General features: G+C 42.5%; 1 protein-coding gene across 8 annotated transcripts in view; it reads left to right on the forward strand.

Annotated features, from left to right (window-relative positions):
- The window catches only part of col23a1b (collagen type XXIII alpha 1 chain b), a 73,610-nt gene extending 51,882 nt beyond the window's left edge, over window positions 1-21,728 (forward strand). Inside the window, exons 4-30 of one of the 8 annotated variants that reach the window (XM_080834549.1) lie at window positions 2,645-2,671; window positions 4,684-4,710; window positions 4,976-5,002; window positions 6,992-7,018; window positions 7,263-7,289; window positions 9,442-9,513; window positions 10,172-10,288; window positions 11,708-11,734; window positions 11,871-11,897; window positions 12,013-12,066; window positions 12,259-12,321; window positions 12,541-12,585; window positions 12,714-12,791; window positions 14,255-14,290; window positions 14,445-14,489; window positions 14,594-14,683; window positions 15,114-15,167; window positions 15,610-15,675; window positions 17,070-17,096; window positions 17,921-17,989; window positions 18,153-18,215; window positions 18,545-18,571; window positions 18,689-18,742; window positions 19,033-19,119; window positions 19,419-19,484; window positions 20,458-20,496; window positions 20,608-21,728. In XM_080834549.1, the coding sequence (XP_080690675.1) occupies window positions 2,645-2,671; window positions 4,684-4,710; window positions 4,976-5,002; window positions 6,992-7,018; window positions 7,263-7,289; window positions 9,442-9,513; window positions 10,172-10,288; window positions 11,708-11,734; window positions 11,871-11,897; window positions 12,013-12,066; window positions 12,259-12,321; window positions 12,541-12,585; window positions 12,714-12,791; window positions 14,255-14,290; window positions 14,445-14,489; window positions 14,594-14,683; window positions 15,114-15,167; window positions 15,610-15,675; window positions 17,070-17,096; window positions 17,921-17,989; window positions 18,153-18,215; window positions 18,545-18,571; window positions 18,689-18,742; window positions 19,033-19,119; window positions 19,419-19,484; window positions 20,458-20,496; window positions 20,608-20,610 (1,344 nt within the window). In that variant the 3' untranslated portion in view covers window positions 20,611-21,728. Of the gene's footprint in view, window positions 1-2,327; window positions 2,672-4,683; window positions 4,711-4,975; window positions 5,003-6,991; window positions 7,019-7,262; window positions 7,290-9,037; window positions 9,098-9,441; window positions 9,514-10,171; window positions 10,289-11,707; window positions 11,735-11,870; window positions 11,898-12,012; window positions 12,067-12,258; window positions 12,322-12,540; window positions 12,586-12,713; window positions 12,792-14,254; window positions 14,291-14,444; window positions 14,490-14,593; window positions 14,684-15,113; window positions 15,177-15,609; window positions 15,676-17,069; window positions 17,097-17,920; window positions 17,990-18,152; window positions 18,216-18,544; window positions 18,572-18,688; window positions 18,743-19,032; window positions 19,120-19,418; window positions 19,485-20,457; window positions 20,497-20,607 lie in introns of those variants that run through there. The other 7 variants (XM_080834544.1, XM_080834543.1, XM_080834550.1 and 4 more) reach the window with 7 other exon arrangements.
- The last annotated feature ends 3,527 nt before the right edge of the window (window positions 21,729-25,255 follow it).

The following is a 25,255-nucleotide window of genomic DNA, read 5'->3' on the forward strand; positions in this document are numbered from 1 at the left end:
CTCTGATCCACTCTACTCCCATCTAAACAGTTTACAGAAGATTGTGGTGGTTTTGTCTCCCTGTTTGTCCTGTGTTATTGCATACATTAGCATAGTTCATAAACACACATTTTCTACAGACTTATACTTCAGGGCATATAGCCAACATTAGGAGTGAAGTGTAACTATTAAGAACCCCTGTGACCATGATGTTGTGGCCATTCCCCTTCAACAAGGAGGCTACACAGGCAAGGATTGAGGGTTGAGGACAAGCATATTCTTTGTCTATTCCCAATGCAAATGTAGACCTGACAGAACATGGTAGCTCACTCAGGCATCAGGAAATGGACTGAAACCAAATATGTTGCAGTAATGCCTCGGTCATCCTCAGTTAGCTAACTGCAGTGAGATGAGAGGGGGAGAGAGCAGCGCTTATGTAATACTACCTTTATAGATGAGGGGACAATGGCTTGTGTTCTCACTGGCCACTAGTGGATGAAGTAATAGGCGCGAGGTGGGGTGAACCCTTGAGCTGCACAGGAGGTCTGGTTGGAATGAAGGAGGTTTCGATATCTAGGTAGCGAGGTCTATACATTAGCGGCTTGTCGTATACAGGGAAAAGTGGATCGGCACGGTTGATCCAATAGCAATAGCTGTGGTCCACTCCAAATTCCATATAGAGAATGGTCTGAGCTAAAGGTCCTTTCGAGGTTAAGTTAGTTACAGCATACTGTATCCTGTTGATTTGAGTGAGAATGGAACCATTGTGTAAATGCATGGATATCTTCAGCACCCTACTCATCCTCAGTCATAATGGCTGCATGCACTTAATTGTATATGGCCTTGCCGGTTTATATGTGCTGATTTCATTCATAAATGTTTCTTTAGTGTTGTTGAGGAAATGACACGGGATAAGCTGCTTTGTGTTTGCTCAGAGAGATTTTCTAAGCAGCAGTGCAGTGGTGTAGTAAGGATATAAGATCAAGGGGGGGGGGGGGGGGGGGGGTAATAAAAAAATATCAGCCATTACTGGGAGAGTGAAATAGGATAGTGTGACGGCACTGGAGGTCTTACATATGCAGATAAAAGGGAATTATCATGCGGATCTGCACACCAAAAACGGTTTCTGTAGTGAGGGTCGGAGATGATTTGCCCTGAATAGAACTTTTAAGTAGTGTGCTTGTGTGTGTGTGTGTGTGTGTGTGGTGTGTGTGTGTGTGTGTGTGTGTGTGTGTGTGTGTGTGTTTGTGTGTGTGTGTGTGTGTGTGTGTGTGTGTGTGTGTGTGTGTGTGTGTGTGTGTGTGTGTGTGTGTGTGTGTGTGTGTGTGTGTGTGTGTGTGTGTGTGTGTGTGTGTTTGTCTGTTTGTTTTTGTCTGTTTTTCCATTCCTGAGTGTATGTAAACCACTATTGCCTATAGAAATAATTGTTTTATCTCAGGTGTATGCATATTCATATTCATAAGAACCACTTATTCACTGCAGATTTAATGTTTTATAATCACGTTGTCCACCACAGTTGTGCCACATAAAGGTTCCCACAGTAATATCTCTGTGTTTCTTTGTCTCTTGTGTTTCAGGAACACCTGTGAGTAGCTTGTCTTGGTCATCTTGGTAACGTACTCATGAAGCTTTTGTTTGTTTGTGTTTTTGATACTTTGAATCCACTGGCTTTGATGCTTTGAGAACATTGGGTGGTTGTGTATCACCCGTGAAACTGCTTCCTCCAAAACTGTGAATGCCTCATCTAATGTAGTTGCCACTGAATATACAACTAATACAATTCCTTTGGTTTTACACAAACAAGTGATTTCTAATCTTAACAGGTGCCCAACAGAACAGCATTGAGTGGTGTCTGATATGTTTTTGTGTTGACGCTGCACTTATCTGGATCTGTTGAGAAACGTAGCGTTAGTTTAACGTTTAAAACATCCCAGGCAGAGGATCATGTGCCTAAAGGCTCATGGCAAAGACAGAATGACTCAGAGTGAAAGAATTCCTATCCTAAATCCTTGGACCATATTTCAAATTGGTTGAGTTCCACATGGCCTTATGACATAAATGGTGTAGACCTTGGCCATGCTGAGATGGAGTTCTATCACTCTTGCTTTCAGAATTGATTACATGTTGCCTTTCATGACAGCAGAAGATGAAAGTGTTACAAAAAGAGGGATTGAGGGAGGCCGCAGTCAGAGCTTTGACGCAGATGTCTATGTTCTTATAAATGTGTCTCTCTTCAGCAGCTGGGAACTTTATGACGCCACAGAGGGCAGCTCCTCTCTGCTATCATAAGCCAATACATTATGGCCTTCACAGATGCCTTGTCATAACGTGATGATAACATAAATAAATACACATACAGAGGAACTGAAAGTGTTCAGATATTGCATCCAACACTTTGGATTCACTGGTGAACTTTGGAGTTTCAAGTGAATGAATTATGAGGTCATTATGAGGTTCAAGTGAATTAATGCATGACGACGAAAGGTTCACATACAGATCTAGGATTTAAATGATGTATGGTTTTAAACAAATTAAGTATTAACTTAAAAAGCAGCTGTATTCACAATGATACTGCCACATATTAATGAACAAAAAAAATCCATTTGTGTCTTAATCCTAATCCTGTTTTTGTCTTGTTTTGTTTTGTTGACTTTAATCCTACCAGGGTACACCAGGACGAGACGGCTATCCGGTAATGTCCATTTCATTGTTCTCTTCTAATTAAAGAACTGCTCACATCTGCTGTCTTCCATGACCAGTACAGGCTGCAGTGTTGTCTTAAGTGCAGCTTGTTCTAGTTTTAAAGGGTCAGTGCCCCTTCTGAAGTAATGACTTTGTGTTACGACAGAGCAGCACCTGGTGGCTCTATGTTGAACAACAGCTTGAAAGAGCGTGTGTTGTAATTAGTTACTATTGCTGTGCTTTCAACATACGAGATTGTAATTCAACATATGTGGAGTAGAAACGTTTGTAGATAATAATTTTCAATGTGCTGTAATTTATCTCCCTGATGAAAGAAAATTGCTGCTTTGATGATGTGTGATTTTGCAAACTGTAGGAAATGTATCAACTCTATCTAAGAATGGATAATTAACAGGAATATAGCAGCACATTTAGCATGCTTTTCATCATTAGGCCATGAATTTCTGCATCCATGCATCTGCATTAGGCCTGTTGTTTCTAAATCGCCAATTCCCGATATCATAAAAGCAAGGGAACAGTCGAGGACCATAGCCAACCCCTGCAGACAACTGGGTCCAGATGCAATTGGTTGCATGCCTTGGCAGCCCTCGCGCTGCCGTAAGATCAACAGGGAAATGCAAAAGCCTGTGAAGTCGGTCCAATAATAACAAGCGAGCAAGTCGGAGCTGGATGTGCTGTGCGGAGCCACATGTGGGCTTAGCTGGACTTCCAGTTCCCTTTCCAAGCGATCACTAAACACTCCATCCATCTCACTCTCTCCGCGTTAGCGTCTGCGTGTGTGCGCTCGTGCTCGTGCTCTCACTGCCCAGCCCTCTGCCCAGGCCTGTGTTTATATCAGGCATTAGTCCGGTTTGGAATTAATCACAAGTACATTGACAGCAGTGCTTTTGACGTGGGTCATCCGCTGACCTGGAACGATGTAGCCGAGGCGAAAGCCTGGGCATGTAGGGGACTGTAAGCGAAAGTGTTTAGTTTCCAAAAAAACAAACAAATATGGCCAGTGAGAGCAGGTGGCCTGCTGTGTGCATTTCATATGTGTTAAAGAACCAAAAAAAAGAAAAAACCTTTCAACCTCAAGCCAGAAAAAGAAAGAAACGAGATCATCATCAGGTTTTTCCTAAAGAAGAGTTAAATGTTTTTGTTGGTTTGTTGTGTTTTGTCTTTGACTGTTTGCAAACAGTGGATATCGAAGCTCTCTGCTCCTGCTAACGAACATCCCTGACCATACACATGGAAACATTCTGCCTCGGCAGCGGATTCTAAGGGTTATGAATATGGAATGAGTTGCCCTCGATTTGTTCTTTGTTCGATTTTTTCTTTCTTTTCGGGAGAAGATTTGGTCTGTGGCCTAACACATGTGTGTTAATAAGGGCCAGGGTGAACACGGAGCTGGGGGGATCTCACAGGAACTGATGCTGTCTCTGTGGCTGTGGCCCCGTGGCATCAGGGTGAGGAAGGGGCACGTGGTGCTCTAAGCTCGGGGCAGGTCAGCGTGGTCGTTGTCAGCGTGGCTGTCTGAAGCTATTGAGTTCCTCCACGTCAGCGGAGCATAAACACACACATCTGGGCAGCCTCTCCACGTGCCTCTCATGAAGAGATCACAGGCCCCTGGACTCCCTGATGGCCACCTGATCAGAGAACAGTTTAGGCTTGGGGTCAGAGAAACATACAGGCTAAAAAATGAAAACGGCATACACACTGATACACATTTTTCTGTACTTTGTTATGTTGTTCTGTACACACGTGTGTTTTGGGGGGAGGGTGAGGGTTGGGGGTTGGGGGGGTTATTCAGCAAAGTAATCCGTTAAGTAGTGGAATCTGAAAACCTTTGCTGGGTCCTATCAGTGTGGGAACATGTTACGACAGCCGCGGTCTCTCTGACAGTGTACAGATGTGAGTGTTCTTAGATGACCTTTTAACGGGGGAAGCCCCCAAGAGGCATGCGATCCTCTGGACTGCCTGTCATAACGTGCGTGTCCTTGATCCCCTTTCTCCATCCAGGGCCCCCTCGGCATGGACGGGAAGCCAGTGAGTATCCACATCTGTCATCACACTGTCAGATTAAGGCACAGAATAACGTGTTCAATGGAATATAGTAAAGGGCTTGTTCGGCTCTCTTCTTGGTCAGCTCATAGCCTCATAGCTCATGGCTGCGGCAGCTATATGTGTCACTGAGGGGTTTGCTCACTGGCCCACGGACCTCCAAGCTGCTAGAGGCATGAAATTCAGTGTTTATGTTTTCTTTCCCTCTCTAAATGTCTCTAAACTTCTCTTTTTTCTGCTGTGCTATCAGGGCATACCTGGGCCGAAGGGAAGTCAGGTATGTGAGTCTCCATGTTTTTATCAGAGTGGTTCTAAGAGTATTGTGAATGGCAGGGCTGATGTAAACACACTCATTGGACCAGATAATGGATGAAACATCTTCATGAACAATGAAATATCTTCTCAGACAGATGGCGGAAAAACAACATGTGTATTTGACCAACTCATCTGTGACAGCAGGAAATACACCATGTCACAATGTATTAATCAGTTCTCAGGTGTCCGTTAGCTTCTCATGAGGACAACGGGGCCAAATCTCACCAGAGGTCTTTCCTATTCAAATGTGTTGTATTTCAGCCAGGATGGATATGTATCGGGAATTTGGGAACCAGAGGTCCAAATTGGAACTTCATATTTTTCAGATTTATATGAGGTGATAGAATACCTAAGCTTTTTGTAAGTCTACCAAATAAATGGGCTTCTGAGTGTTAAATATATTTTTTGCGCCTAAGCAACCTTAGTGGTATCTGTATTATAGTTAACAGGCCCGTATTATATATACAGTATATATGAACACACAAAAATGACTACTATTTAGGTAGGCTTGAATGCAGAATATCCGTCTAGTGAAACCTGTGCACTTCAAGAAATTCAGCCACCAAAATACTCAAATCACCTGCTGCTGTCTCCACTGGCAGTCATCTGTGTATCTGGTCAGACAGCGAAAGCATTTGCACTGGCAACGTTCTGCCTGTAGTCAGTCACATTGCAGGGGGGCGAGGTTGATAGAACCTGCAACAGTCCAACAGTTTCTGCTTTATCCAGAACATCTTAACATGGAACATCAGAACACAGCTTCTCCAGAACCGCAGAAGAGGAGAGGGATTTTCGAGTTAGCACATGCAGTAGTGATAAGCCACTCAACCAAACTGCCCCTTGAGAAGTTCAACACCAACTCTGTATTGTCTCTTAGCTCTCCCTGCTGGAGTCTCCCAAGGCTGAAAACGTAATCTAGTCTCTTCAGATAAATCTCTCTGCCATACATATGTGTGTTTACGTCTGAGGGGCCTGAGAGGAATGGCTTGGGTGAATGGTGTCAAGCGTCTCACACACAGACACACGCACACACAAACACACACACACACACACACACACATACTAAAATAAATGAAGTGTGTCAAACTTGGAGACTCTTTAAAAACCCATCACATTAGAGCAGTTTACACATCTAAACCAGAAGAAACTAATAAACAGGTCATAATCGCTCCAAGGCCAGTTGAAAGCAGCTTGTGTTTTGCGGCTGTCATACATGTACAAGACAACTGCTTCACCCCTACTTGCTATATGCACACTGAGTTTAGTCTCTGAGCTATTTAGCTGCCTTTTAACGTCAAATCATTCTATTAGTATTGTCTGTGTGGCACAGTGTAAGTCCTCTCTCTTTGAGTTGAGTAATCTACGTGTATGGACCCGAGCTTTCAGAGGCTTTGGCTAACACATGGGAAGGGCCAGGAACTGAATGAGCAGCCATGCTTTCTGAAACATTTCTAAATGCTGTCCATATGTCTGGGAATTGTCAGAGACTGAGAGGCAGAGAGGCCCGTCCATTTTCAAAGACAATATCAGCAGATGTACTTCAGCTCAATCACCACACGCATCCACATCAGGGCCCCCGCGAGCATGTATGACTTCACAGGATTCATCGCAGTCAGAAGACTTAAAGAGGAGAGGAGCCTAAAATGTTGCCCATGGAGTGATTGTGTGCGGATTACGCTATCAGAGACAAGCCAAATGATTTTGTGTCTGTCATTTTTTTGGGTTGATGTGAGAGTTTGACTGAAGAGAAAGAATTGTGTGTTATAAAACGAACGGCTCAGTTGTCAAGTATGCTAATTTCTTAAATGACCATGAAACTGTTCTTTTAAAACCAAAGGCTTTTGGAGGAGGGGTGGGGGATGGGGGGGGGGGGGGGTTGGGGGTTCAAGATTTTATCCTTCCATGCAATTCTGGCTCATGATCCCTCTGTTTATTTCCTCTATGTTGCCAGGGATTGCCAGGAATAAAAGGAGAAAAGGTACGTTATGAAAACTGTCCATGTGTGTTACTGTACAGTTCACCACGCTATGAAAGTACTGTAGTAAATGCTTGGGCATAATGAGTAACAGACCCCCGACATTACAAGCATTTTGGAACAATGGCCTCTCAGAAGAACAGGGGATCGAATTAGATGTCATTTGTGTGGTGCCTGTGTCAAATCCGATTGGCCAAAACGACCTCTTTTTTCTTTCTTTCTTTCTTTTCTTTCTTCTCTTTCACAGGGTGACCGAGGAGACATGGGGCCTAGGGTGAGTGCGTAACCTTTAGTAGAGCCTCTTTGTAACCCAAGCAGAGACGCAGACACAGCTGCCATTTGAATCATTTGGAGCTGCATCTCTGGTCATTAACCGCTACACTTATGTACAGCATGGAGCCTGCCTGGGTAGCGACCCATTCCCCCCTCTCTGTATCCCTCCACTGGCCCACCTCTCCCTTCAGTGTTCCTCTCCTACCACCCCCCTGGGGAGAAAATATAGTCCATGACAAATCAGGAATCTGACCAAAAGGGTTGTACTGGTTTTCTATTTATAACATTTATAGTCATCACAGGCCAGCCATTTAGGCAGTTTTAACGGCAGTGACCTGAAGGCCCCATCGTCCACGAGCCAAATTGGCTCTATTAGAAACAGTTGCTGTTGGCCTGACTCACCTCTTAAAGTGATTATACTGGAGAATGCTTTGAATAGTTTGCATTGCATATTGTCCACAATACTCACTGACCATGGAAGTTCTCACCAAATCATTAAGTAATATGACGAAACGGATATAAATGAAGAGCGTCCCATTAATTACACACACAGAGGACTGAGTAATAAAGGAAAGCCCACCCGTCTGTGAAATGTTATTTTTAACAGTAAGTTGGAGGGAGTTCCTGGAATCAGATTAAAGTTCTCCAGGAAGAACCTCACAACTTTCACAACCCAAGAGTCAATTAAAGCGTTTTTTATTTTTTTGGGGGGAAAAGAGTTTTCCTCCTCACAGATGGCAAATTGTTGTGTAACCCTAGCTCACTTAACAGGTGGACCCATGGCCTTTCGTTTGTACTTGACCTCTGCACCCTTGAATGGAGGGAATTAAGTGCAGCTCAGGGTCACCTCTCTGCCTCGTCCATGCCATCCATTACTGTCAGTGCTGACACGCCATTGCTAGAGGCGCATTGTTCTTCAGCCTTTAAAGCGTTTTTTGTTTGCTTCTTATTGAGGCATTCAGCATTTCTTGGATGCATGAATATAACATGAATGGCGAGAGAATGGTGGAGAATATGCAAGCTTGATTACCCCAGGTCTTAGGCACGGAGTTGGGGATGCAGTGATCCGGGTTTCAGCATCGCTATTTGTGAACTGCGCTCAAAAGTCAGTGTCACTGTGGGAAGAGAGCAGAAAGAAAAATCACTCCGGGGAAAATGTGATTTTACTCTCAGTGACCACAGCTATCCACTCAAACCACAGCCCCCAATGCAAACCTCATGGCCATTATACGTCTCTTCCTCTGCGCTAGTTATTTCAGTCCGCGTCAGAGGAGTGTGGTATCTTCAGACCCAAACTGTTATGATATTTAGAATGCTCAGCGCTGCCATATAGTCTGCCAGAAAAAGAGAGTCACCCTGAGCCATGATATTCAGATTTGCCCATTTTGCGCTCAATTTTTGCCCACCCGCCCCCCACTCACCCCACACACACCCCCACTCACCCCACACACACCTACACCTTAACTCTTAAACATGGTCGTGTAAACAATCTCAACACACATATACACCTCAACTCTTTAACATGGTCGTGTAAACAATCTCCACAGCTTCTTCATCTGTGATTTTCCCCACCCTGCTCTCTCCTCGTCCTGCACTCTACCCCTCTGGCCTTCTCCGGCCCCACCTCAAACTCCATTCATTCATCCCTCCATCCCTCCACCCCTCCTCCCATCCCCTTCCTACCTCGTTACCTGCCCCTGCTATCCCTCACCCTACCCTCTCTTGTTGCCCCCACCCTTGCATTCCCAGGGACCCCCTGCGCTCTCCACCTCAGCAGGCCTGCTCAGTAATCAGATTCTCACAGTGAAGGTTTGTTCTTCGTCTGACAAAACCCACCCCGCCACACACCCACACACACATATGCCCAGTACTGTCTGTCTCCACAGCCGTGTCACTCTGTGTTGGGGTCCACACAGCCTTCTCTTAATGCTTCTGGTTTCCAGGTCTTTGATGGTGTTCCGCAGCCTCTTCTCATCCGTCCCTCTTCAAACTGTTCCTTTGCTCTCAAGCTTTTTTGCCTTTCTCTTCTTGTGGTGAGAAAAGGGCGTGTCACTCAAAACTGTCATCTTTTCATTAGCCGCCCTTTGTTTTCAGACTCTCTGTTTTTTTCCCTTCCTTTTCCTGTTTCTTTTTCCTCTGCTTCTTGGCTGTAGATGGTCTTCCCTCGACACGACCACGGCTTTCTTTCAGGTGACCAGCACGTTTTTCAAAGGCGCCTTCTGAAGGTAGAGCCAGCCTGTTGCATGCCTTGGCTGCATCTTACAGTATCTTTCTTTCTTACCTTCTTCTCTCTCTCTCTCTCTCTCTCTTTCTCTCTCTTTCTCTGTTCTGCTCAAATCTTGCATGTGTTCACTTTGCCGGCCTTTCCATTCACTGCTATTAGTTCCTTTATAACTTTTTTTCTGTTGGGACCCCTGGCTGTTTCCAATTAAAACTGTGGGAGAAAGTTGGAAAAGTTTAGACCCCTCTCATAAAGGCTATTTGAATGAATTGCTTTGTTTTGAATAAAAATAGTATTTTTCTCTTGTCAACGCAAGTGCCCTTTTGTAATATAATTGGGCAAAAGTTATTTATATAGAGTGCTGTAACAATCAACCGCAAAATCTCTTTTGGTCAACATTTTGAGTTTTCAAGCAACATTGGGCTGTCTTTAACACTTTGGGTTTGGCAAACTTCTCCCACTCTACAAGATCTACCAGGGAGGACTAAGGGCACAGCTGACACACACACATTATATGCATGGAGCTGTCATTTTATTGTTACCAATAAACAGTAAATGCTTATATTTAGCATTAAAGTGTAACTTGATCAGATGTGTTGTTTTAGTGCCAACATATTCTTTAATTCACTATCCACCCACCCACACCACCGTTATCATTTCAGGGGGATCAAGGACAAGCGGGGCCTCCGGGCCCTCCAGGGCCTCCTGGGACGCCTGGCCCCAGGGGACCCCCGGGGAACACCGGCAGAGACGGACCGAGGGGCGTCCCCGGGGAGCCGGTACGTTTTGACCAAGTGCTTTCCCTAATGTAAGAAGGGACAGCAGGCTTGAAACACTCATCGATGAGTCACACACACACACACACACACACACACACACACATCACATCCTCCAGCTCCAGGCTCCAGGTGCTGCACTCAGAGAGGGGAGGGCAGCGATGCTCGTGGCTCACGGCTCACGCTCTGGCCTAATGACTCACCGTTAGTTACCACGACAACACTCTCGTGGCCTGTCCTCCACTTCACAGACTTCTTTATCCGTGGGCGATGTAGACTCCTGTCACAGGGTTACATGAAGCAGGCCAAGAAACCCAACACTCCACCGGTTTGAACAAACAAACAAAAGGCAAACAATGAGCTAGCCTCAACCCCCCCACCCCCCCCTCCCGTGTCTGTCAGGCTCGTTCCGACTGAACCCAAAAGGGTCCGCACAGCCTGGGACGCCACAGATGCGACAGATCACGCTGGTGCTCATATTGAGAGCAGATGTTTCAGGGTCAACGAGCTCAAAGGCCATTTCCTGTTGTTGTCTCCCTAATTGTGTTTATGTAAGCTAACCGAAACCACCTCATTAGCTGTTAGAGGAGGCTGATGCGAAGCTGTGGCTTCTCACCAGACGCGTGGTGTTAACAGAAAAGACACTCTGACGTCTCTGGGATTTAGTAACCCAGACACCCCAGTGCATTAGCAGTCTTTGAGGCCTGCCCTATAACTCAGTGCATCGAGAGCTGTCACCAAGTCTCATCGTTAGGCCATATGTATGTTAGTGGAGCTTGACTATTTGACTATTTGAAGTGTCTCTGTGACATATCTTTCAAAGACATCAAATGCCTCTTGTGATGTGATGTTAATGATGTAATATCTTTGTCTGAAAGAATTTTGACTTAAAAAAGTAAATCATTTGGTGGCACCTCTCATCAGGCGGGAGCATGTCATCATTAATGAATGCCTGCTTAAAAGAAGAGAGACTTTCCCCTTAAGGCAGCCCAGAATACATTACTTGGCTTTTTTAATGCTGGGAGAGTTTAGAGGCTTTGTCTTTGTACAATGCCCTTTGTCTGTTGGTTGGGCTCACAGACCAATAATTTATGACAGGAAGAGTTGGCTTAACATTTTATTCTGCTATGAAGTTTTTTTTCTTAGGTCTTTGGCTCTTTTAAACTCTTAATTCTTTGGCTCTCTTTAACTCTTGAGGTAAATTGTGCTTAACTACAAAAGAATGTCAAGCAAATACTAAGGAGCCGTCAACTCAGCAGCATTTCACTGAGCAGACCCTTAGCCAAGCTTCATACTGCCCTCTAGTGGTTATGGAGAGAAATTACTTCTCACTGTTCATGTTCATGTTCATGTTCATGTTCATGTTCATGTTCATGTCTTGTATTAGATGTATTAATTTAAGCCTTTATCTGTCATTCACAGGGACCCCCAGGACGCGATGGCATTGAGGTGACCTTTTACATTTTCTTTACCTCCACTGCTCACATGCATTTTATTTAGATAGAGTTAGGACAAATAGACGTAGAACAGCATGCCTTAAAGTAGAGATTAGAGATTTTAACATTACATTTTAACCTCTTAACAGGGACCGAGAGGGCCCCCAGGCATTCAGGTCAGCATAAAAACTCAGCCACAATTAGCCACGTGTAATAGCGCACACAGGTAGACTCAAGTGTGCACACTAGCACACTCCCTTCAAGTGACTTGACATTCGGGTGTTCTTTCAGGGCATCGATGGTGAAGATGGGGAACCAGGGCCTCATGGACCCCCAGGAATAAAGGTGCTGTGATCTGGTCTACTATGTTGAATGGAAAGAGTATGGTCAGTCTCAAACAAATGAGAATTTTGGAGACCCAGTGTCTGTGTGTGTTCCCCCCTGCCACAGTGCTGGTTGTGGGTAAAATAATAAACATCAGTGCCCTAGGCCGCTTCTTCGTGAGTTCATGTGTTGTCTCCGGTTGCTGTTGTCCAGGGGGAGGCAGGTGCACCAGGCGGCCAGGGAGAGAGGGGCCTCGATGGGTTTCCAGGGATGAAGGTGAGCCACCTGCCTGCCAGGCATCAGACATGGAGTCGTCTATGATCAGTACGAGTCAATGTTTGATGGGATGAGGGTAAACCAATAACTGCATGAGACATTTCGGTGCACACTGGTTTAATGGCAGAGACAGAGGATTAGCATATGACATAAGCATATGTGAGGTATGTATGAGGACGATTTAATAATAATATAAATATATAAATGTGGTTTCTACAGGGGGACAAGGGGGATTTGGGAGAGTCGGGGCCTGAAGGAGTCATGGTGTGTAGTTCTCTGTGTGTGTGTATTAATTTGTGTGTGTGTCTGTCTGATGTGTTTATTTGTGTGTGTTGTGTGTGTGCGATAAGTTACTTAGAGTTCTGCTAAACTCCTTCTCTTCTGCTGTCTAGGGTTCACCTGGAGAGAAAGGAGCCCCTGGTTCCCTTGAGAGACTTGACCTTTCTGGAGAACTGCACCATGCTCTTCGGGTGAGTTCTCTTAGAGTTTCCATTCGGTTGTACAAATAAAGCATCCAATGCTCTACACATGTACACTCAGTGGTGGACGAAGTACACTAACTACGTACTTAAGTGAAAGTATAGATACCTGGTGTAAAATATTACTCCAGTAAAAGTAGAAGTATGCACTTTGAATTTCCACTTAAGTAGAAGTATAAAAGTATTTGCCTTCAAATATACTTAAGTATTAAAAGTAAAAGTACCTTAATAAATTATGGTTTTAATGGGCTTTTATTATTTTCACATCAAAGCTCGGGCTCAATCAACTGATATAAGATGAAAATACTAATGCCAATCTTTAAATAGTGTCTTACATTTGTCTATTTAAAAGTGTATAAGCACAAAACATTGAAAGCTATCTATTGCCATTAGGTAAGACAAAGTGGTTATGAAATACAAGAAAACAATTATTTAATTTTACATTTATTTGTAACTTCGTTGCACATTTAGTTATAAAAAAATGTGGAGTTAAACATAAGCTCCTTTACTTTATCACATCTGTCTGTCTGTGTTACCCTTAAACTCATAATTCCTGATTTATGTTTGAATAATAAATACCATTACAGGAACTAGTTCCACAAAATCAGAGAATGCATGTGGTGTTGTAATAGTTTGTGCTGAATACTAGTAATAGCAGTGATATTCCCTACACAACTATAGGTACAAAAACAACAACACTTGAACTAGTTATACTAGTTTGTGCTGAAGACTAGTGTTAGCGGTGATATTCCCTAGATCAAACGTGAAGAAAAAAAACGTCATAAGAGGAACTAGTCTTTGCATAAATTGCACAAAACTAAAGAGCATACCAGTCTGCACCAAAGACTGTAAAGAAGTATGTAGTGATACCTTTACCGAGGGAGTTTGTCAAGAACTGCATGATAAAAGTTTGCGACATCTTGTGCCCTTATAAAAGGCAAGCAATTTTAAATGTGAGCCTGAGCAGAAACTCCGTTGATTGTGTATGTTTCTTCCATCATTTATGTAGCGTTACGTAGGCTAAGCTTGAGCATAAAACAGCCTCAAAATGCTGCAGAATTCAACGTAGCTCACGCTCAACGAACGAACGAAACTGACAAAACCGAAAGGACTTCAGAGCAAATAGCGCTAATCCCTGATTGGTGTGATTGTGAACTCACTTTGACCTCTCATTATTTGATTCGCTTTGGTAAAAAGGAACGAGGGGCTTTACTAAATGTAATGGAGTAAAAAGTACGAATTTTCACTTTGAAATGTAGTGGAGTGAAAGTATAAAGTCTCACCAAATAGATATACTTGAGTAAAGTACAGATACATAGATATGTTACTTAAGTACAGGAACGAATTACATTTACTTCGTTACTGTCCACCACTGTGTACACAGCATACATTTTTTCGTTTTTGTGTGCCCATGTCCGCAAATGTCATCCTAATAAGTCCCTCTTACCCTCCAGGGACCTCCAGGGCCACCGGGAGCTGAAGGACCCAAGGCAAGACCCTCTTGTTTAGTTTGACACAACATTAGGCAGTAGAACTGATGCTCGTCGGTGTTAATACAGTGGCTTTGAAGCCGGACATATGATTGCAAGTGATTTTGGTAATGTATGTCATGTGTGTGTGTGTTTGTTTGTATTGTTCTTGCAGGGAGAATCCGGACTGCCTGGCATACGTGGAGCAGATGGACCACAGGTGGAGTAATATCTGACCATGTCCAGGACCCACAATTGTTCTCATTCAGTATGAATAGAACAGGAACAGGACTCACTTTGAAACATGTTTGAAATCCTCTGTAGGGCCTGCAGGGGGTGAGAGGAGAAGACGGGATGCCAGGATACCCAGGGGAGAAAGGAGCGAGGGGAGAGATGGGTCCGTCTGGGCCATCGGTGAGTCTGGTCATGCATACATACAGTATATGAATATATGCATATGTACATGCATACATGCATACTTAACATAGACACAGGCATACATAAGTACAGGTCATACATTCAATGGCTATTGTTGAAGTTGGAATAGACTAAGTGATAACATTTTAAAGTGTGTGAGGGTGGGTCTGCCCGAGGGCACACAAAATTGGGCACTGATTATCGTCTGTTAAAAGTCGGCCAGTCTGTCAAACAATCGAAATGCTCAGTCTATTAATTAGATTGACATGACAATGTGAACGTAGCATGCCGCTTTTATACCCCGTTACGATAAGTGAGCAAAGAATATTTCACAGCAGATATTTCTTTGAGTACCTCTGTTGGGTTTGAAAGGAAATTAAATGTTTCTGCCTGCCATATTGTTTACATACACGTATCACTCTGTCAGGTTATGGACGGCCAAAAAGGAGAAAAGGGAGACGCCTGGATTCAGGACAACCTGGTCAGTAAAGTATGTCTTCACCTATGCAGAGACAATGCACTGTGTGGGAATTGTACCATAACCTGTTTATACTGTATGTGCTTGGCAAGAGCATATTAGTGCAATTAAACCCATCATGTTCTGTTTAGAATATGTTTACTATCATGTCGACATTGTAACAGCACTGTATCAATATTTTAATTGGTTAGATGTTATCGTGCAAATGATTATGTTCTTTGGGCCTCCACACATACTCGCCCTTGGCATTCTATAATACCCACGTTGTGGGTGCATATATGCCCCACTGGCAGCAAACAGGTTAAGAAGTTACATAACAGTGAGAAACTGAACAGGCGTTCTCTGGCCTTTTTTAAGCTCTGTCTGTGCTATATAAAAACTACAATACGGTAACGGTATGGTAACCTTGTTTTACTGAGGCACAAAGGTCCCCTCTTCCCTGCAGGCGCAGATCATTTCACTGCCCGGCCCCCCAGGCCCACCAGGACCCCCCGGGCCCCAGGGACTCCAGGTGAGTCAGGCCAGGTGTATAGAACACTTGAGGAGCGAGTGATCGCATCTGAGTCTAATCAGAATGTATTTGTCTTTGAGTAGTATAGACTTGTAATTGGGTTTGGAGTATGAGCTCTTAGGCTGAATTTAGACGGAGCCTAGTTTCACTGAATCGGGTTCATTTTTCATACGAATAAAATCTTTTAATTCCGTAAGGATGGAGCCTGGTAACAAGAGATTTGCGTAAAGACGGAGCCACCAGATTGTGTTGAACGGGCTGTAGTACATACCCCACGCCTGTTGGTGGCGCTTTAGCGCTACTACAGACAACTGAAAAAACTTGAAAAACGTAGAAGAAAAGACTACACAGCACACGGTAAAGGAGCACAGCACACGGATAGACACATTACACAAGACATTCAAGCTCCAATTAGCAACATTACATTATGGTGGTTAATAAAATCAGTGGTCAGACTAAAGGTTATGCGAAAATGAATTCTATTTTCTATTGATAATAAAGAGTTTGGAACAGTACAACATGACATGTCTGTCATCCCTTTTCCCATGAGGCTTTGCTCCGACCATTTTACATCAATTTATGAATAAAAAAGCAAATAAAATCGCTGGCCAATTTATATTTGTGGTCATGAAAGTTATGTAACGTTTGAATAAAAAGAATAAGATCAAGATAGGAGGCTAAACAAAAATCAGTAGGCTGGATTAATGAGAGTGAGTTCGAGACACACCATAAGTGAGATGTAAAGCGACAACAAGTGTTATATATATTGGTTGGAGATCGCGGATGGATCACGTGGGACAATGAGGTCATCAGGTTGCGTGAATCCGTGCATACGAACACCAGCCCCCGTACCGATTCAAATCTACTCACTTTCTACCCCCGATTCGGATCGTTGCGAATACCGTGTGCGGATAGAGAGTGTTCGTCTCTAAATGATAGGGATATCTGTTTTATGAACAGATTGGACGCAGACAAACTAGACTTCGTATAAACAGCACTTTAAAGTAACTCTATGTAACGGTTTAACAGTTTTTCAGGTATGGTTTTAGAGGCAACTAGTTTTGGTACCATCCCCAAATTCATTTTGATAGCATATGGTCATGTGAAGGACAGATAAGCACCTGTGTCTTTTCCACTAGCCATCCAGGATATGTCCTATGCAGTTCCCATATCAGGCTGGAATACCCTGCAAAAATGAAAGAAAAGCTCTCACAGCATGACATTGCCAGCTGTACTGCCAAAAGACACCAGTTAGTGTGTTGGCAAGATTCTATCCGTGTCAACTAGGCTGCTAGTGGTGTTTACAAGGTTTTGTCTTGCCTTTTAGGTAGTTAGCTTGCTAGTGTTGGAACAGAACTCCTTATTGCTGCTTTAACAAAGCATTTGTCTTTCAGGGCTACTATGGAACCCCTGGCCCCAAGGTAAACATCTTCTGTGCTCTAAACCTCTACTTGTTTAGACAGGCAAAGCCTTGTTCTTAAACAAACATTTTGTGCTTTTAAATATAATATTTGTCTGCCATGTCAAAACACAACATTGTTCTACATACAACTTAGTATTTTCAACCCAGCCAATGTTCATTGCATTCATTTTTGTGTTGACCCTTTCTTCCGGACATGCAAATTGTGAATATGTAATAACTTATGAATAGATCCAAAATTGAAATAATTGGACCAGCTAGTAGCTCTCTCCACAATTGCTGTCATAATGACAAATAGACACAGGAAATTATGAAACAATCCACATAAGATGATCTAATGGATCAAAATGTTCTATCTTTTCTAAATCCCTCAACAATCATTTAAATATTTGTATATATCAAATGAAAATATGTGCCATAAAGAACCACTCACTGCTGACTGAGTGTTGAGCATTTTCTAGATAAGCTTTGCATCATGGCTGCATTACCACCTCACAAGTGCATTGTTTTCTGCCACCCAAACACTGCGTCTATTTGTGAAGTAATGCCCCTTCTTCACAAATAGATTGCAGCCTCTCATATTTCCCACAAGACCAGTCCTTAAAGTTTGAAAGCTTCACATAAATAAACTCTGGTGGCTAAGAGCCAAAACTGTGGAATCATGTTAAATGGGTTAGAGTCCACACTAACTCATAGCAGTAGCCTACGTGCATCCAGGCGCATGTGGTGGTATGTGATAATGAAGTGATAATTCAGTCATGTTGTGTTAATGACGATGTTTATTTGGTGTGAGTTTTGGTGTTAAGTTTGACTCTGTGCCTAAAGGGGGAGCCAGGTGAGGCCGTGAGAGGAGAGAAGGGGGGGGATGGAGAGCGTGGAACCCCCGGTCCGAGAGTAAGTCTTGAGCTGCTGCAGTTTCATCATTTCTTTACACACGGACACGGACAAGATACACGGAAAAGATACAGTTCAGACAGAACCGTGTACCCACCCCACATCCTGTAAAACTTTCTATGATTTAGTTGAGCTAAGGTTGACTCTCCCCTCCTATGACCAGGGTGCTCCAGGGACTCCAGGTGCTGAAGGTTTAGTCGGCCTCCCAGGTTCCAAAGGAGAAAAAGTCAGTACATTTCATCCATTCAGAATTCAGGTGTACGATACTCATGTTAATGTACGAGGTGTGGCTGTTAAATAACGCAGCTAATGCTGTTATTCAGTTGTAATGTAGAAAACATGTTATACTCATACAACTCGTATACTTGTAATAACAGTCCCGTTATCCATTAACCATACCTAGAGCAGGCACCTGGAGTGATTTCTGTCCTGGTTATGAATCCACGAATCCATGACTTGAATTTTAGATGTGAATGTTATACTATAAATCAGACTTCCATTTGTTGAGAAACATTTCTTCATTACTATTCTCTTCTTACATATGTATTGCCACAGGGCAAACAAGGCCTGCCTGGATTGGATGTAAGTATTGGATTCCATTTTGTTTGGTTCATGCTTAATATGGATTGCATTTAGTGTGATAAATTGATCTTTTTGGGGGGTCCTTTGATTGGGACTAAGAGTCTCTCTGATCATCAGGGTTTCCCAGGACTGATGGGAGAGAAAGGAGAACTGGGAGCCAAAGGAGACAAGGTTGGCGCAGCAATCAGTTTCACTCAGTTACCAGCCAGCTAGCTGGAGATGTGTTCAATGAATCAATTGATTATGGAATTATGACGGTCATGAGGAAATGATAATTTTCTTCATGTCTCCCTCTCTCTATCTCTCTCTCTCTCTCTCTCTTTCTCTCTCTCCCTTTGTCTCAAACGTTCTTCACTTGACAGTCAGTGACTGTCAGTAGTAGTGAAATGGTCCTAACGGCCAGATTCCATGCTAACAAACCCAATTTCCGCTGCAATTCCCGTCTCCTCTCTGTCCTGTAGGGTGACCGCGGCCAAGGGGGGAAGAAGGGCCTGAAGGGACAGAAAGGCGAGCAGGGTCCTCCTGGGCTAGACCAGCCCTGCCCTGTGGTACGTGACCTACTGATTCATAGGCCACGTTAATGTGGACCACCACTTGCTTGACCAATACTGTAGGTGCTGTAACATCACTTATCAATTACGGGCTCCATATCTTTTTCTTCTACGCTGTGAAATATGTGTTAATTTAATGGCTTTACTGGCTACTAGTGAGATCCTTTTTTCCCCAGTTGTGTTATATTCCCCAATGGAAGATATATGAGTGTGTCCTGTACGGATGATAGTTGTAAATGTGCGAAGATTGAGACAGAAATGAGCATAACAGAGACCTGCATGAATTTCAATGGCAGGACACCAGAGATTTAAAAGGACATGATGGGCAAGCAGGGCTACTCCCCGACGGCCCTTGCCCCCTGGTATAGTATATGTGTTCTGTGTCTGTGTGTTTCCCACAACCCCCTCATCATCAGCCAGCTATCCCTCTGGTAGTGGTTACTGGTTTATGTGGAAATTAAAAACCAATATCTTGAACCAGTCTTTCCATACTGTGACCAGGAAATCAGTTTGATTTTGTGTTTGGAGAATGACTTCAACCAAAAATCGATTATGCACCTCTATCAGGGATTCGTATACATGTCAGTAAGCCAATACATGCATGATGACTAAAGACTATGAGTATTCAAACAAAAAACAGGGAAACACCTAGAAAAGCACCTTCCATCTTGGCTCACTGCCTAAGGGGAATTTCGAAGAGCAGAATTCCTGATAATCACCATGACCACTGCCAGAGGGGGCCTCTGTGAATGGCTTGTGCTGTGTTTGAGTGTCTTTGGGGGCTCAGGGTAACCACGTACTATTCTGTAGCATTCCAGTCAAGTAGCATTGGCTGTCAGTGCATGGTACCAGTGCTTATGTGGTTTACCCCCTCTGTTGACCTCTCTGGTTTGCCCTCTGTGAAACGTTTTTGGGTGACAGTTGATTCCACTTCGTGATATTGCACTTGATCTGGACTATGCCCCTAAAGAGGCTGAATATGACTTCTCCTGGGTTTCAGTGATTGTGGCTGTGATTGTATGAATATCAGAGGCACACAAATACAAAATGTGTGTGTGTGTGTGTGTGTGTGTGTGTGTGTGTGTGTGCATGGCGATCAATTTGTGGTTTCTGTGGTGAACTCGTGCAAATTCATTATTCCTTTCTTAATGATTGCGATGGAATGACCTCACAAAATCATGTGTTCCCTTTCAACACGGGTGCAAATGTTGAGATTGCAAATTGGTTAAAATGACTGGTCTGCATCGTGTTTGCCTGCTGTGATCCTCCCCTGTACCTCACGGGTGCCAGAGCTTTGAATGGCATGCAATAAACCGGTTCTATTTCTGCCCACAGGGTCGAGATGGGCTGCCCATACCAGGGTGTTGGAACAAGGTTTGTGCTCTTCGTGCTCTTGTCTCAGACCTCTATGTAGACTGTACGTTCTATCATCAAGTCTGTCTGAAATGTAATATTGGTGTTTCTCTTCTTTTTACTCTCTTGCAGTGATCATTCACTTGGAGGCATGGAATTTGTACATATCGATATATATTTTGCAGCTAACACACTTTTTTTTGCCCTTTTTAATATTTTCTATTTAATATATTGAGGATTTATATAGGATCTGTCTATTTTTGGTGTTTTGTTTTTACATAAAAGATAGCACTACATTTGAATATTTGAATGAAGGATGATGCTGTGGCATTAGCACAGTGCTTTGTACCGGACACCTGAATGGAGAAGCATGGGAGTAGTAAAGGACAGCACTCATAGGATGGACAGAGAATGCTGCTACACCTCTTGAAGGGAGAATAGGAGGTCAAAAAAATTACAAACAAGACGTCATATGATTATTGCAATAGGATGCACATCCTACAACTTGCCATATTCAACACACACACAACAGCATGGCCCCCTGTTTAAGCGGAACATATGATAATGTTCTGGTTAAAAAAGGAGCCAGCCAAGGCCTATTTGGCTACCGAGCTTTCAGCAAGTGGTTTGAATTCACATTAAGGTGACCTCAACTCTCAGGAATTCTGTCTTTTCGCATTACTCATATTGACAAAGAACTCTGCAAAGCAATTTAGTTAGAATAAGAAACACAGAACATGTAAAGTAGGATATGCTATGGGTATGAAGTTGTATTTTTGTTTGTTTTGTACTTTTTAAATAATGTGTGTTATGAAAACTGCTCAGCCATGGAATCTAACGAAAGTCTGTTTGAATATGAAGATACTGCTTGATGTACTGGTCAGTTTGAGATTGTAATGGCGTTTATGTAATGTGCACATTGCTGGTTGTAAATAACATGTCTATAATAACTAGAAATGAAGGACATTTCAGTGTCTTAAGTATCTTTGTCTTTTCAGTATAATTTGTGTATATTTCTTTGAAATACCCGTTGGATTAAATATACATTTTGTTAATAATGTCTGTTACAAGTTTTCTGTATGAAATGGACAACCTTTTTTCAATTTACACATCATATCCTGTAAACACTCTGTGGAATATTTACCCATAATTCAATGCAGTACTGTGTACTGCACCTGCACCTGTGCCTTGTCATATTGTAATGTGTACCCATCTATCCCTAGACATGCAGTTCATTATGCTGGTAAAACTGTAAAGGGGTTATCATAGAGTAAATCTAAAATACTTCTTAAAACGATTGTTTTGTTTTTTCTCTTGTTACCTTGCATACTACTTCTACTACTAGTACTACTACCACAACCACTACTACTACTACTACTGCTACTACTTCTAGTAGTTATCATAATAATAATTGCCATTGTCGTTATTATTATTATTATTATGATAATGATGGACAGTCAAATGTTAAATAACGAATGAAACATCAATCCTGACCCCTAAGTATGTTCTTGCAGACTTTATCCGAAACACTGAGGAGACCTGAACATACATACATGCAGTGTTTTAAGGACAAATCCACATACTTTTTTAAAAGCGTACCAAATGGTTATTCAATATGGCAGATAGCTCTCCCAAAGCTACCAGCCTCTCAGGAAGCTGTCGCATCCACAGTGCTCCCCCACACTCTCCTTTTGTATAGGCAAACGATTATCTAAATTGGGAAATGCCATTATGGATACACCAGTGTGCGAAATACATTTACAGATATTAACATAGGATACATAGTTAGTGTAAATCTTCCTATTAATTACATCAAAGCATTATTATACCCCCTTAATAGAATCATTACATTCTTGCATAATGTTACATTAATTAACAGAGCGTAATTATCCCCATTATTATGGGGGGGGGGGACTGTTGCAGGACACATGTTTATATTGGTGTGCGAAATGAACAGATAAACGGAAATAAATGAGTTATGAGGCAGCAATGACTGAATATAGAGTCTGGTCTGTATAAAGGTGTAAAGGTAGCCAGCTTGTACAGTGTTGTGCAGTGAGTACCCATGGGTTTAAGGCCCCTTGCTAGCACTCCTCCAATGCCAAGGGTAGTGAGCTGGAGTCTGGTGTGGGAATTTAAGTGAATTTTTATGAAATCAACATTTGTATTAGCTTAGTACATGCGTTTGTGTTCTCTTTATTTCTGCAAACATAATAAATACATACTACCACACATGCAGGCTAAAGACACAATCACTATGCCAAATGCAAATAGCAACTGAACTGTGGGCATAGGATAAAGACACAAAACAGATTTAATTTTCAACGTTTTACCTGTAGCCTAGCAATACCTTGTATTCACAAACTGCACTAATATATGACCATACATTATACAGAATTAATTAAATTAATGTAGACATGCAACTGACTGATTCCTATTACGGATATTTCACATACAAAGTGACCTTGCTATAGGCCTATACTGTAACTCGGGCGTCAACATGTTGACGTGTTATGGCACGTTGCTGCTCCTCGCCCATGGTAGCATGCAAAAGGTTTTAAACTGTTTAAAGGACCAATATGTAATAGATGCACTGTACTTAATCACAAAATGACCATGATATGTCATCAGAGATTAAGGAACCTTTGAAAAGAAACTTCCTCATTTGAGTTATCGCATTCATACTCGTTGGGCCCTGTGCATTTGGGTAGTCAAGGCAGTCAGCATTTAAGATACACAGCTGGTAAAGTGATCCCAAGTAGTGTTGACTAATGGTGTCATGCTAACACACACTAAAGTTAGGTTAACTGCTATCAATCACAGCAGAGGAGCTGACCGGCCATGGCTGTTTACTGCCTCTGCAACAACAATCATGACAGAAATATAAGGCAAATTTGACTCTAAATGTATTTAATTTATAAATGCAATTACTGTATACGTTGACTATACTGAGTAATGTTACTCATGCCAATCTGTAGCCAAAGTTTTATTGATCTATCTTATAGAATAGAAACAATATTCACGTTTATGAAGAGTTTTTACATTTTGTGATCATCAATGCATGTGGTCAAATTTCGCCCATGTTAGACACTTTTTTCTCACTCTGTCATTCCTCCTCTGTACTTCCTCTCTGTGCGTCTTGGACCAGGACCAGGTCTTGAACTCTCTCTTCTTTCTGTTGCTCTTCCTCTAGATCCTCTACCTCTGATACCACTAGGACCTGCATGGTCTTCTCCTCATCCTTCCTCTAGCTCGTCCCCTCCGCCCTATGCCTCTTAGATCAACACCACCTGACCAGCCCTCACTGGCCTCACTTGACACTGGTGCGGTAACTTCAGAACTGATATATGCATCGGGCTGCAACAAGGAAGAACAGTAGGCTAATATTCAGAAATAGATGTGAAATTATGTTTTCTATTAAATTGTGCGATATGTTACAGGGGTCCAACTCCAGTTTCTTCCCTATTTTCATTTTCGTGATAACAGGCTTAACATACATAGCCAACCATGCATCTAGCGAACACTGACAGAGTAAAAACAAATCCATACGAGCTAGTTTATCATTTGCAAACAATAGAAACACTGCAAAGGTATACATCTACTTAGAGTGTTAGAAGGTTGCTTGCCTTTGTCAAAGTTTAATATTGAGCTTGTTTTGCACTTGTTTGTGTAGGTTCAGTGTCCTCAACCTGGAAACCTGTGTGAGCTTCGAGTCTGGGGAGGTGTGGGAGGTGGGAACTATTGCTCTGCATATTTTGAATTTGGACTGCAGTACCTACTGGACTACTGCTCCTTTAAGGTGATTGAAGAAAAGTTCTATCTATGCTACTCAGAGGTGTTATATTTTGTAAAGGGGAGCCAGATTTGGGAACGCTAAATCCATGTCATTGGCTATAACAAAGGCTAAAACCTTGGAAGCTTATCCATCTCCAGACTTCTGAACATTTTAGGACAGGAGAAACACAAGCTTTCAATGTTTGCTTTATAATGTTTCAAAGTCAAAGGACATAGTGTGGTGTTTTTCACCCACTGCAGGCACACATGAGTGTGTGTGTGTGTGTGTGTGTGTGTGTCTATTAAAATGTTCCACATCAGAAAATGAGTCGGTTAAGAGGACCTTTATATTCAAATAATGGCGTAAAACAATCCCTAAATGACTATGCAAGGAAATAATTCAAGACTAAGTTTAATGCTGTAGCAGGGTAGTTACTTACTTACTATTTACCTATTATTCCCGAACCACAACCTTTAAAAACTGCGGTCTGTGGAAAATGCTGTGAAAAGCAATACACAATTGATAAAATAACTCACAGTCTTATTGAAATTCATTAACACACAAAGATGCCAGGAATAAAGGGCTAGTTTAAGGGGCCGGTTGCAGTAATTGATAGGAAAGAGTCTCAATCAGGAACAGTGGTGGAATGTAACGAAGTATTTCTACTTTGTTACTGTACTTATGTACATTTGTACGTACCTGCAGGGTGCGATTTGTCCAAAAACCAGAGGGGGGGATGTTTTTTTTTTTTTTAATCATGAAAAAAAAACAAGCAATACATAGGCCTAATTATCTTCATATACATGCATCATATATGTCTATGATATGATAATCGCTGCTAGACGCTCAGTTCTTGTGCTCCCTCTCATTCACGTTGAAATACTGAAACCGAAAATGAAACTTTGAAACTGAAACGCAACCTTTTTGGACAGAACTCACTACAGTAGCCTATACACGGAAATTAGCAAAGCCAGCGAATTCTGAGAATGCCGACAGTTCGGGTAA

Source organism: Sprattus sprattus (assembly GCF_963457725.1).
Source record: "Sprattus sprattus genome assembly, chromosome: 1".
Taxonomy (NCBI): domain Eukaryota; kingdom Metazoa; phylum Chordata; class Actinopteri; order Clupeiformes; family Clupeidae; genus Sprattus; species Sprattus sprattus.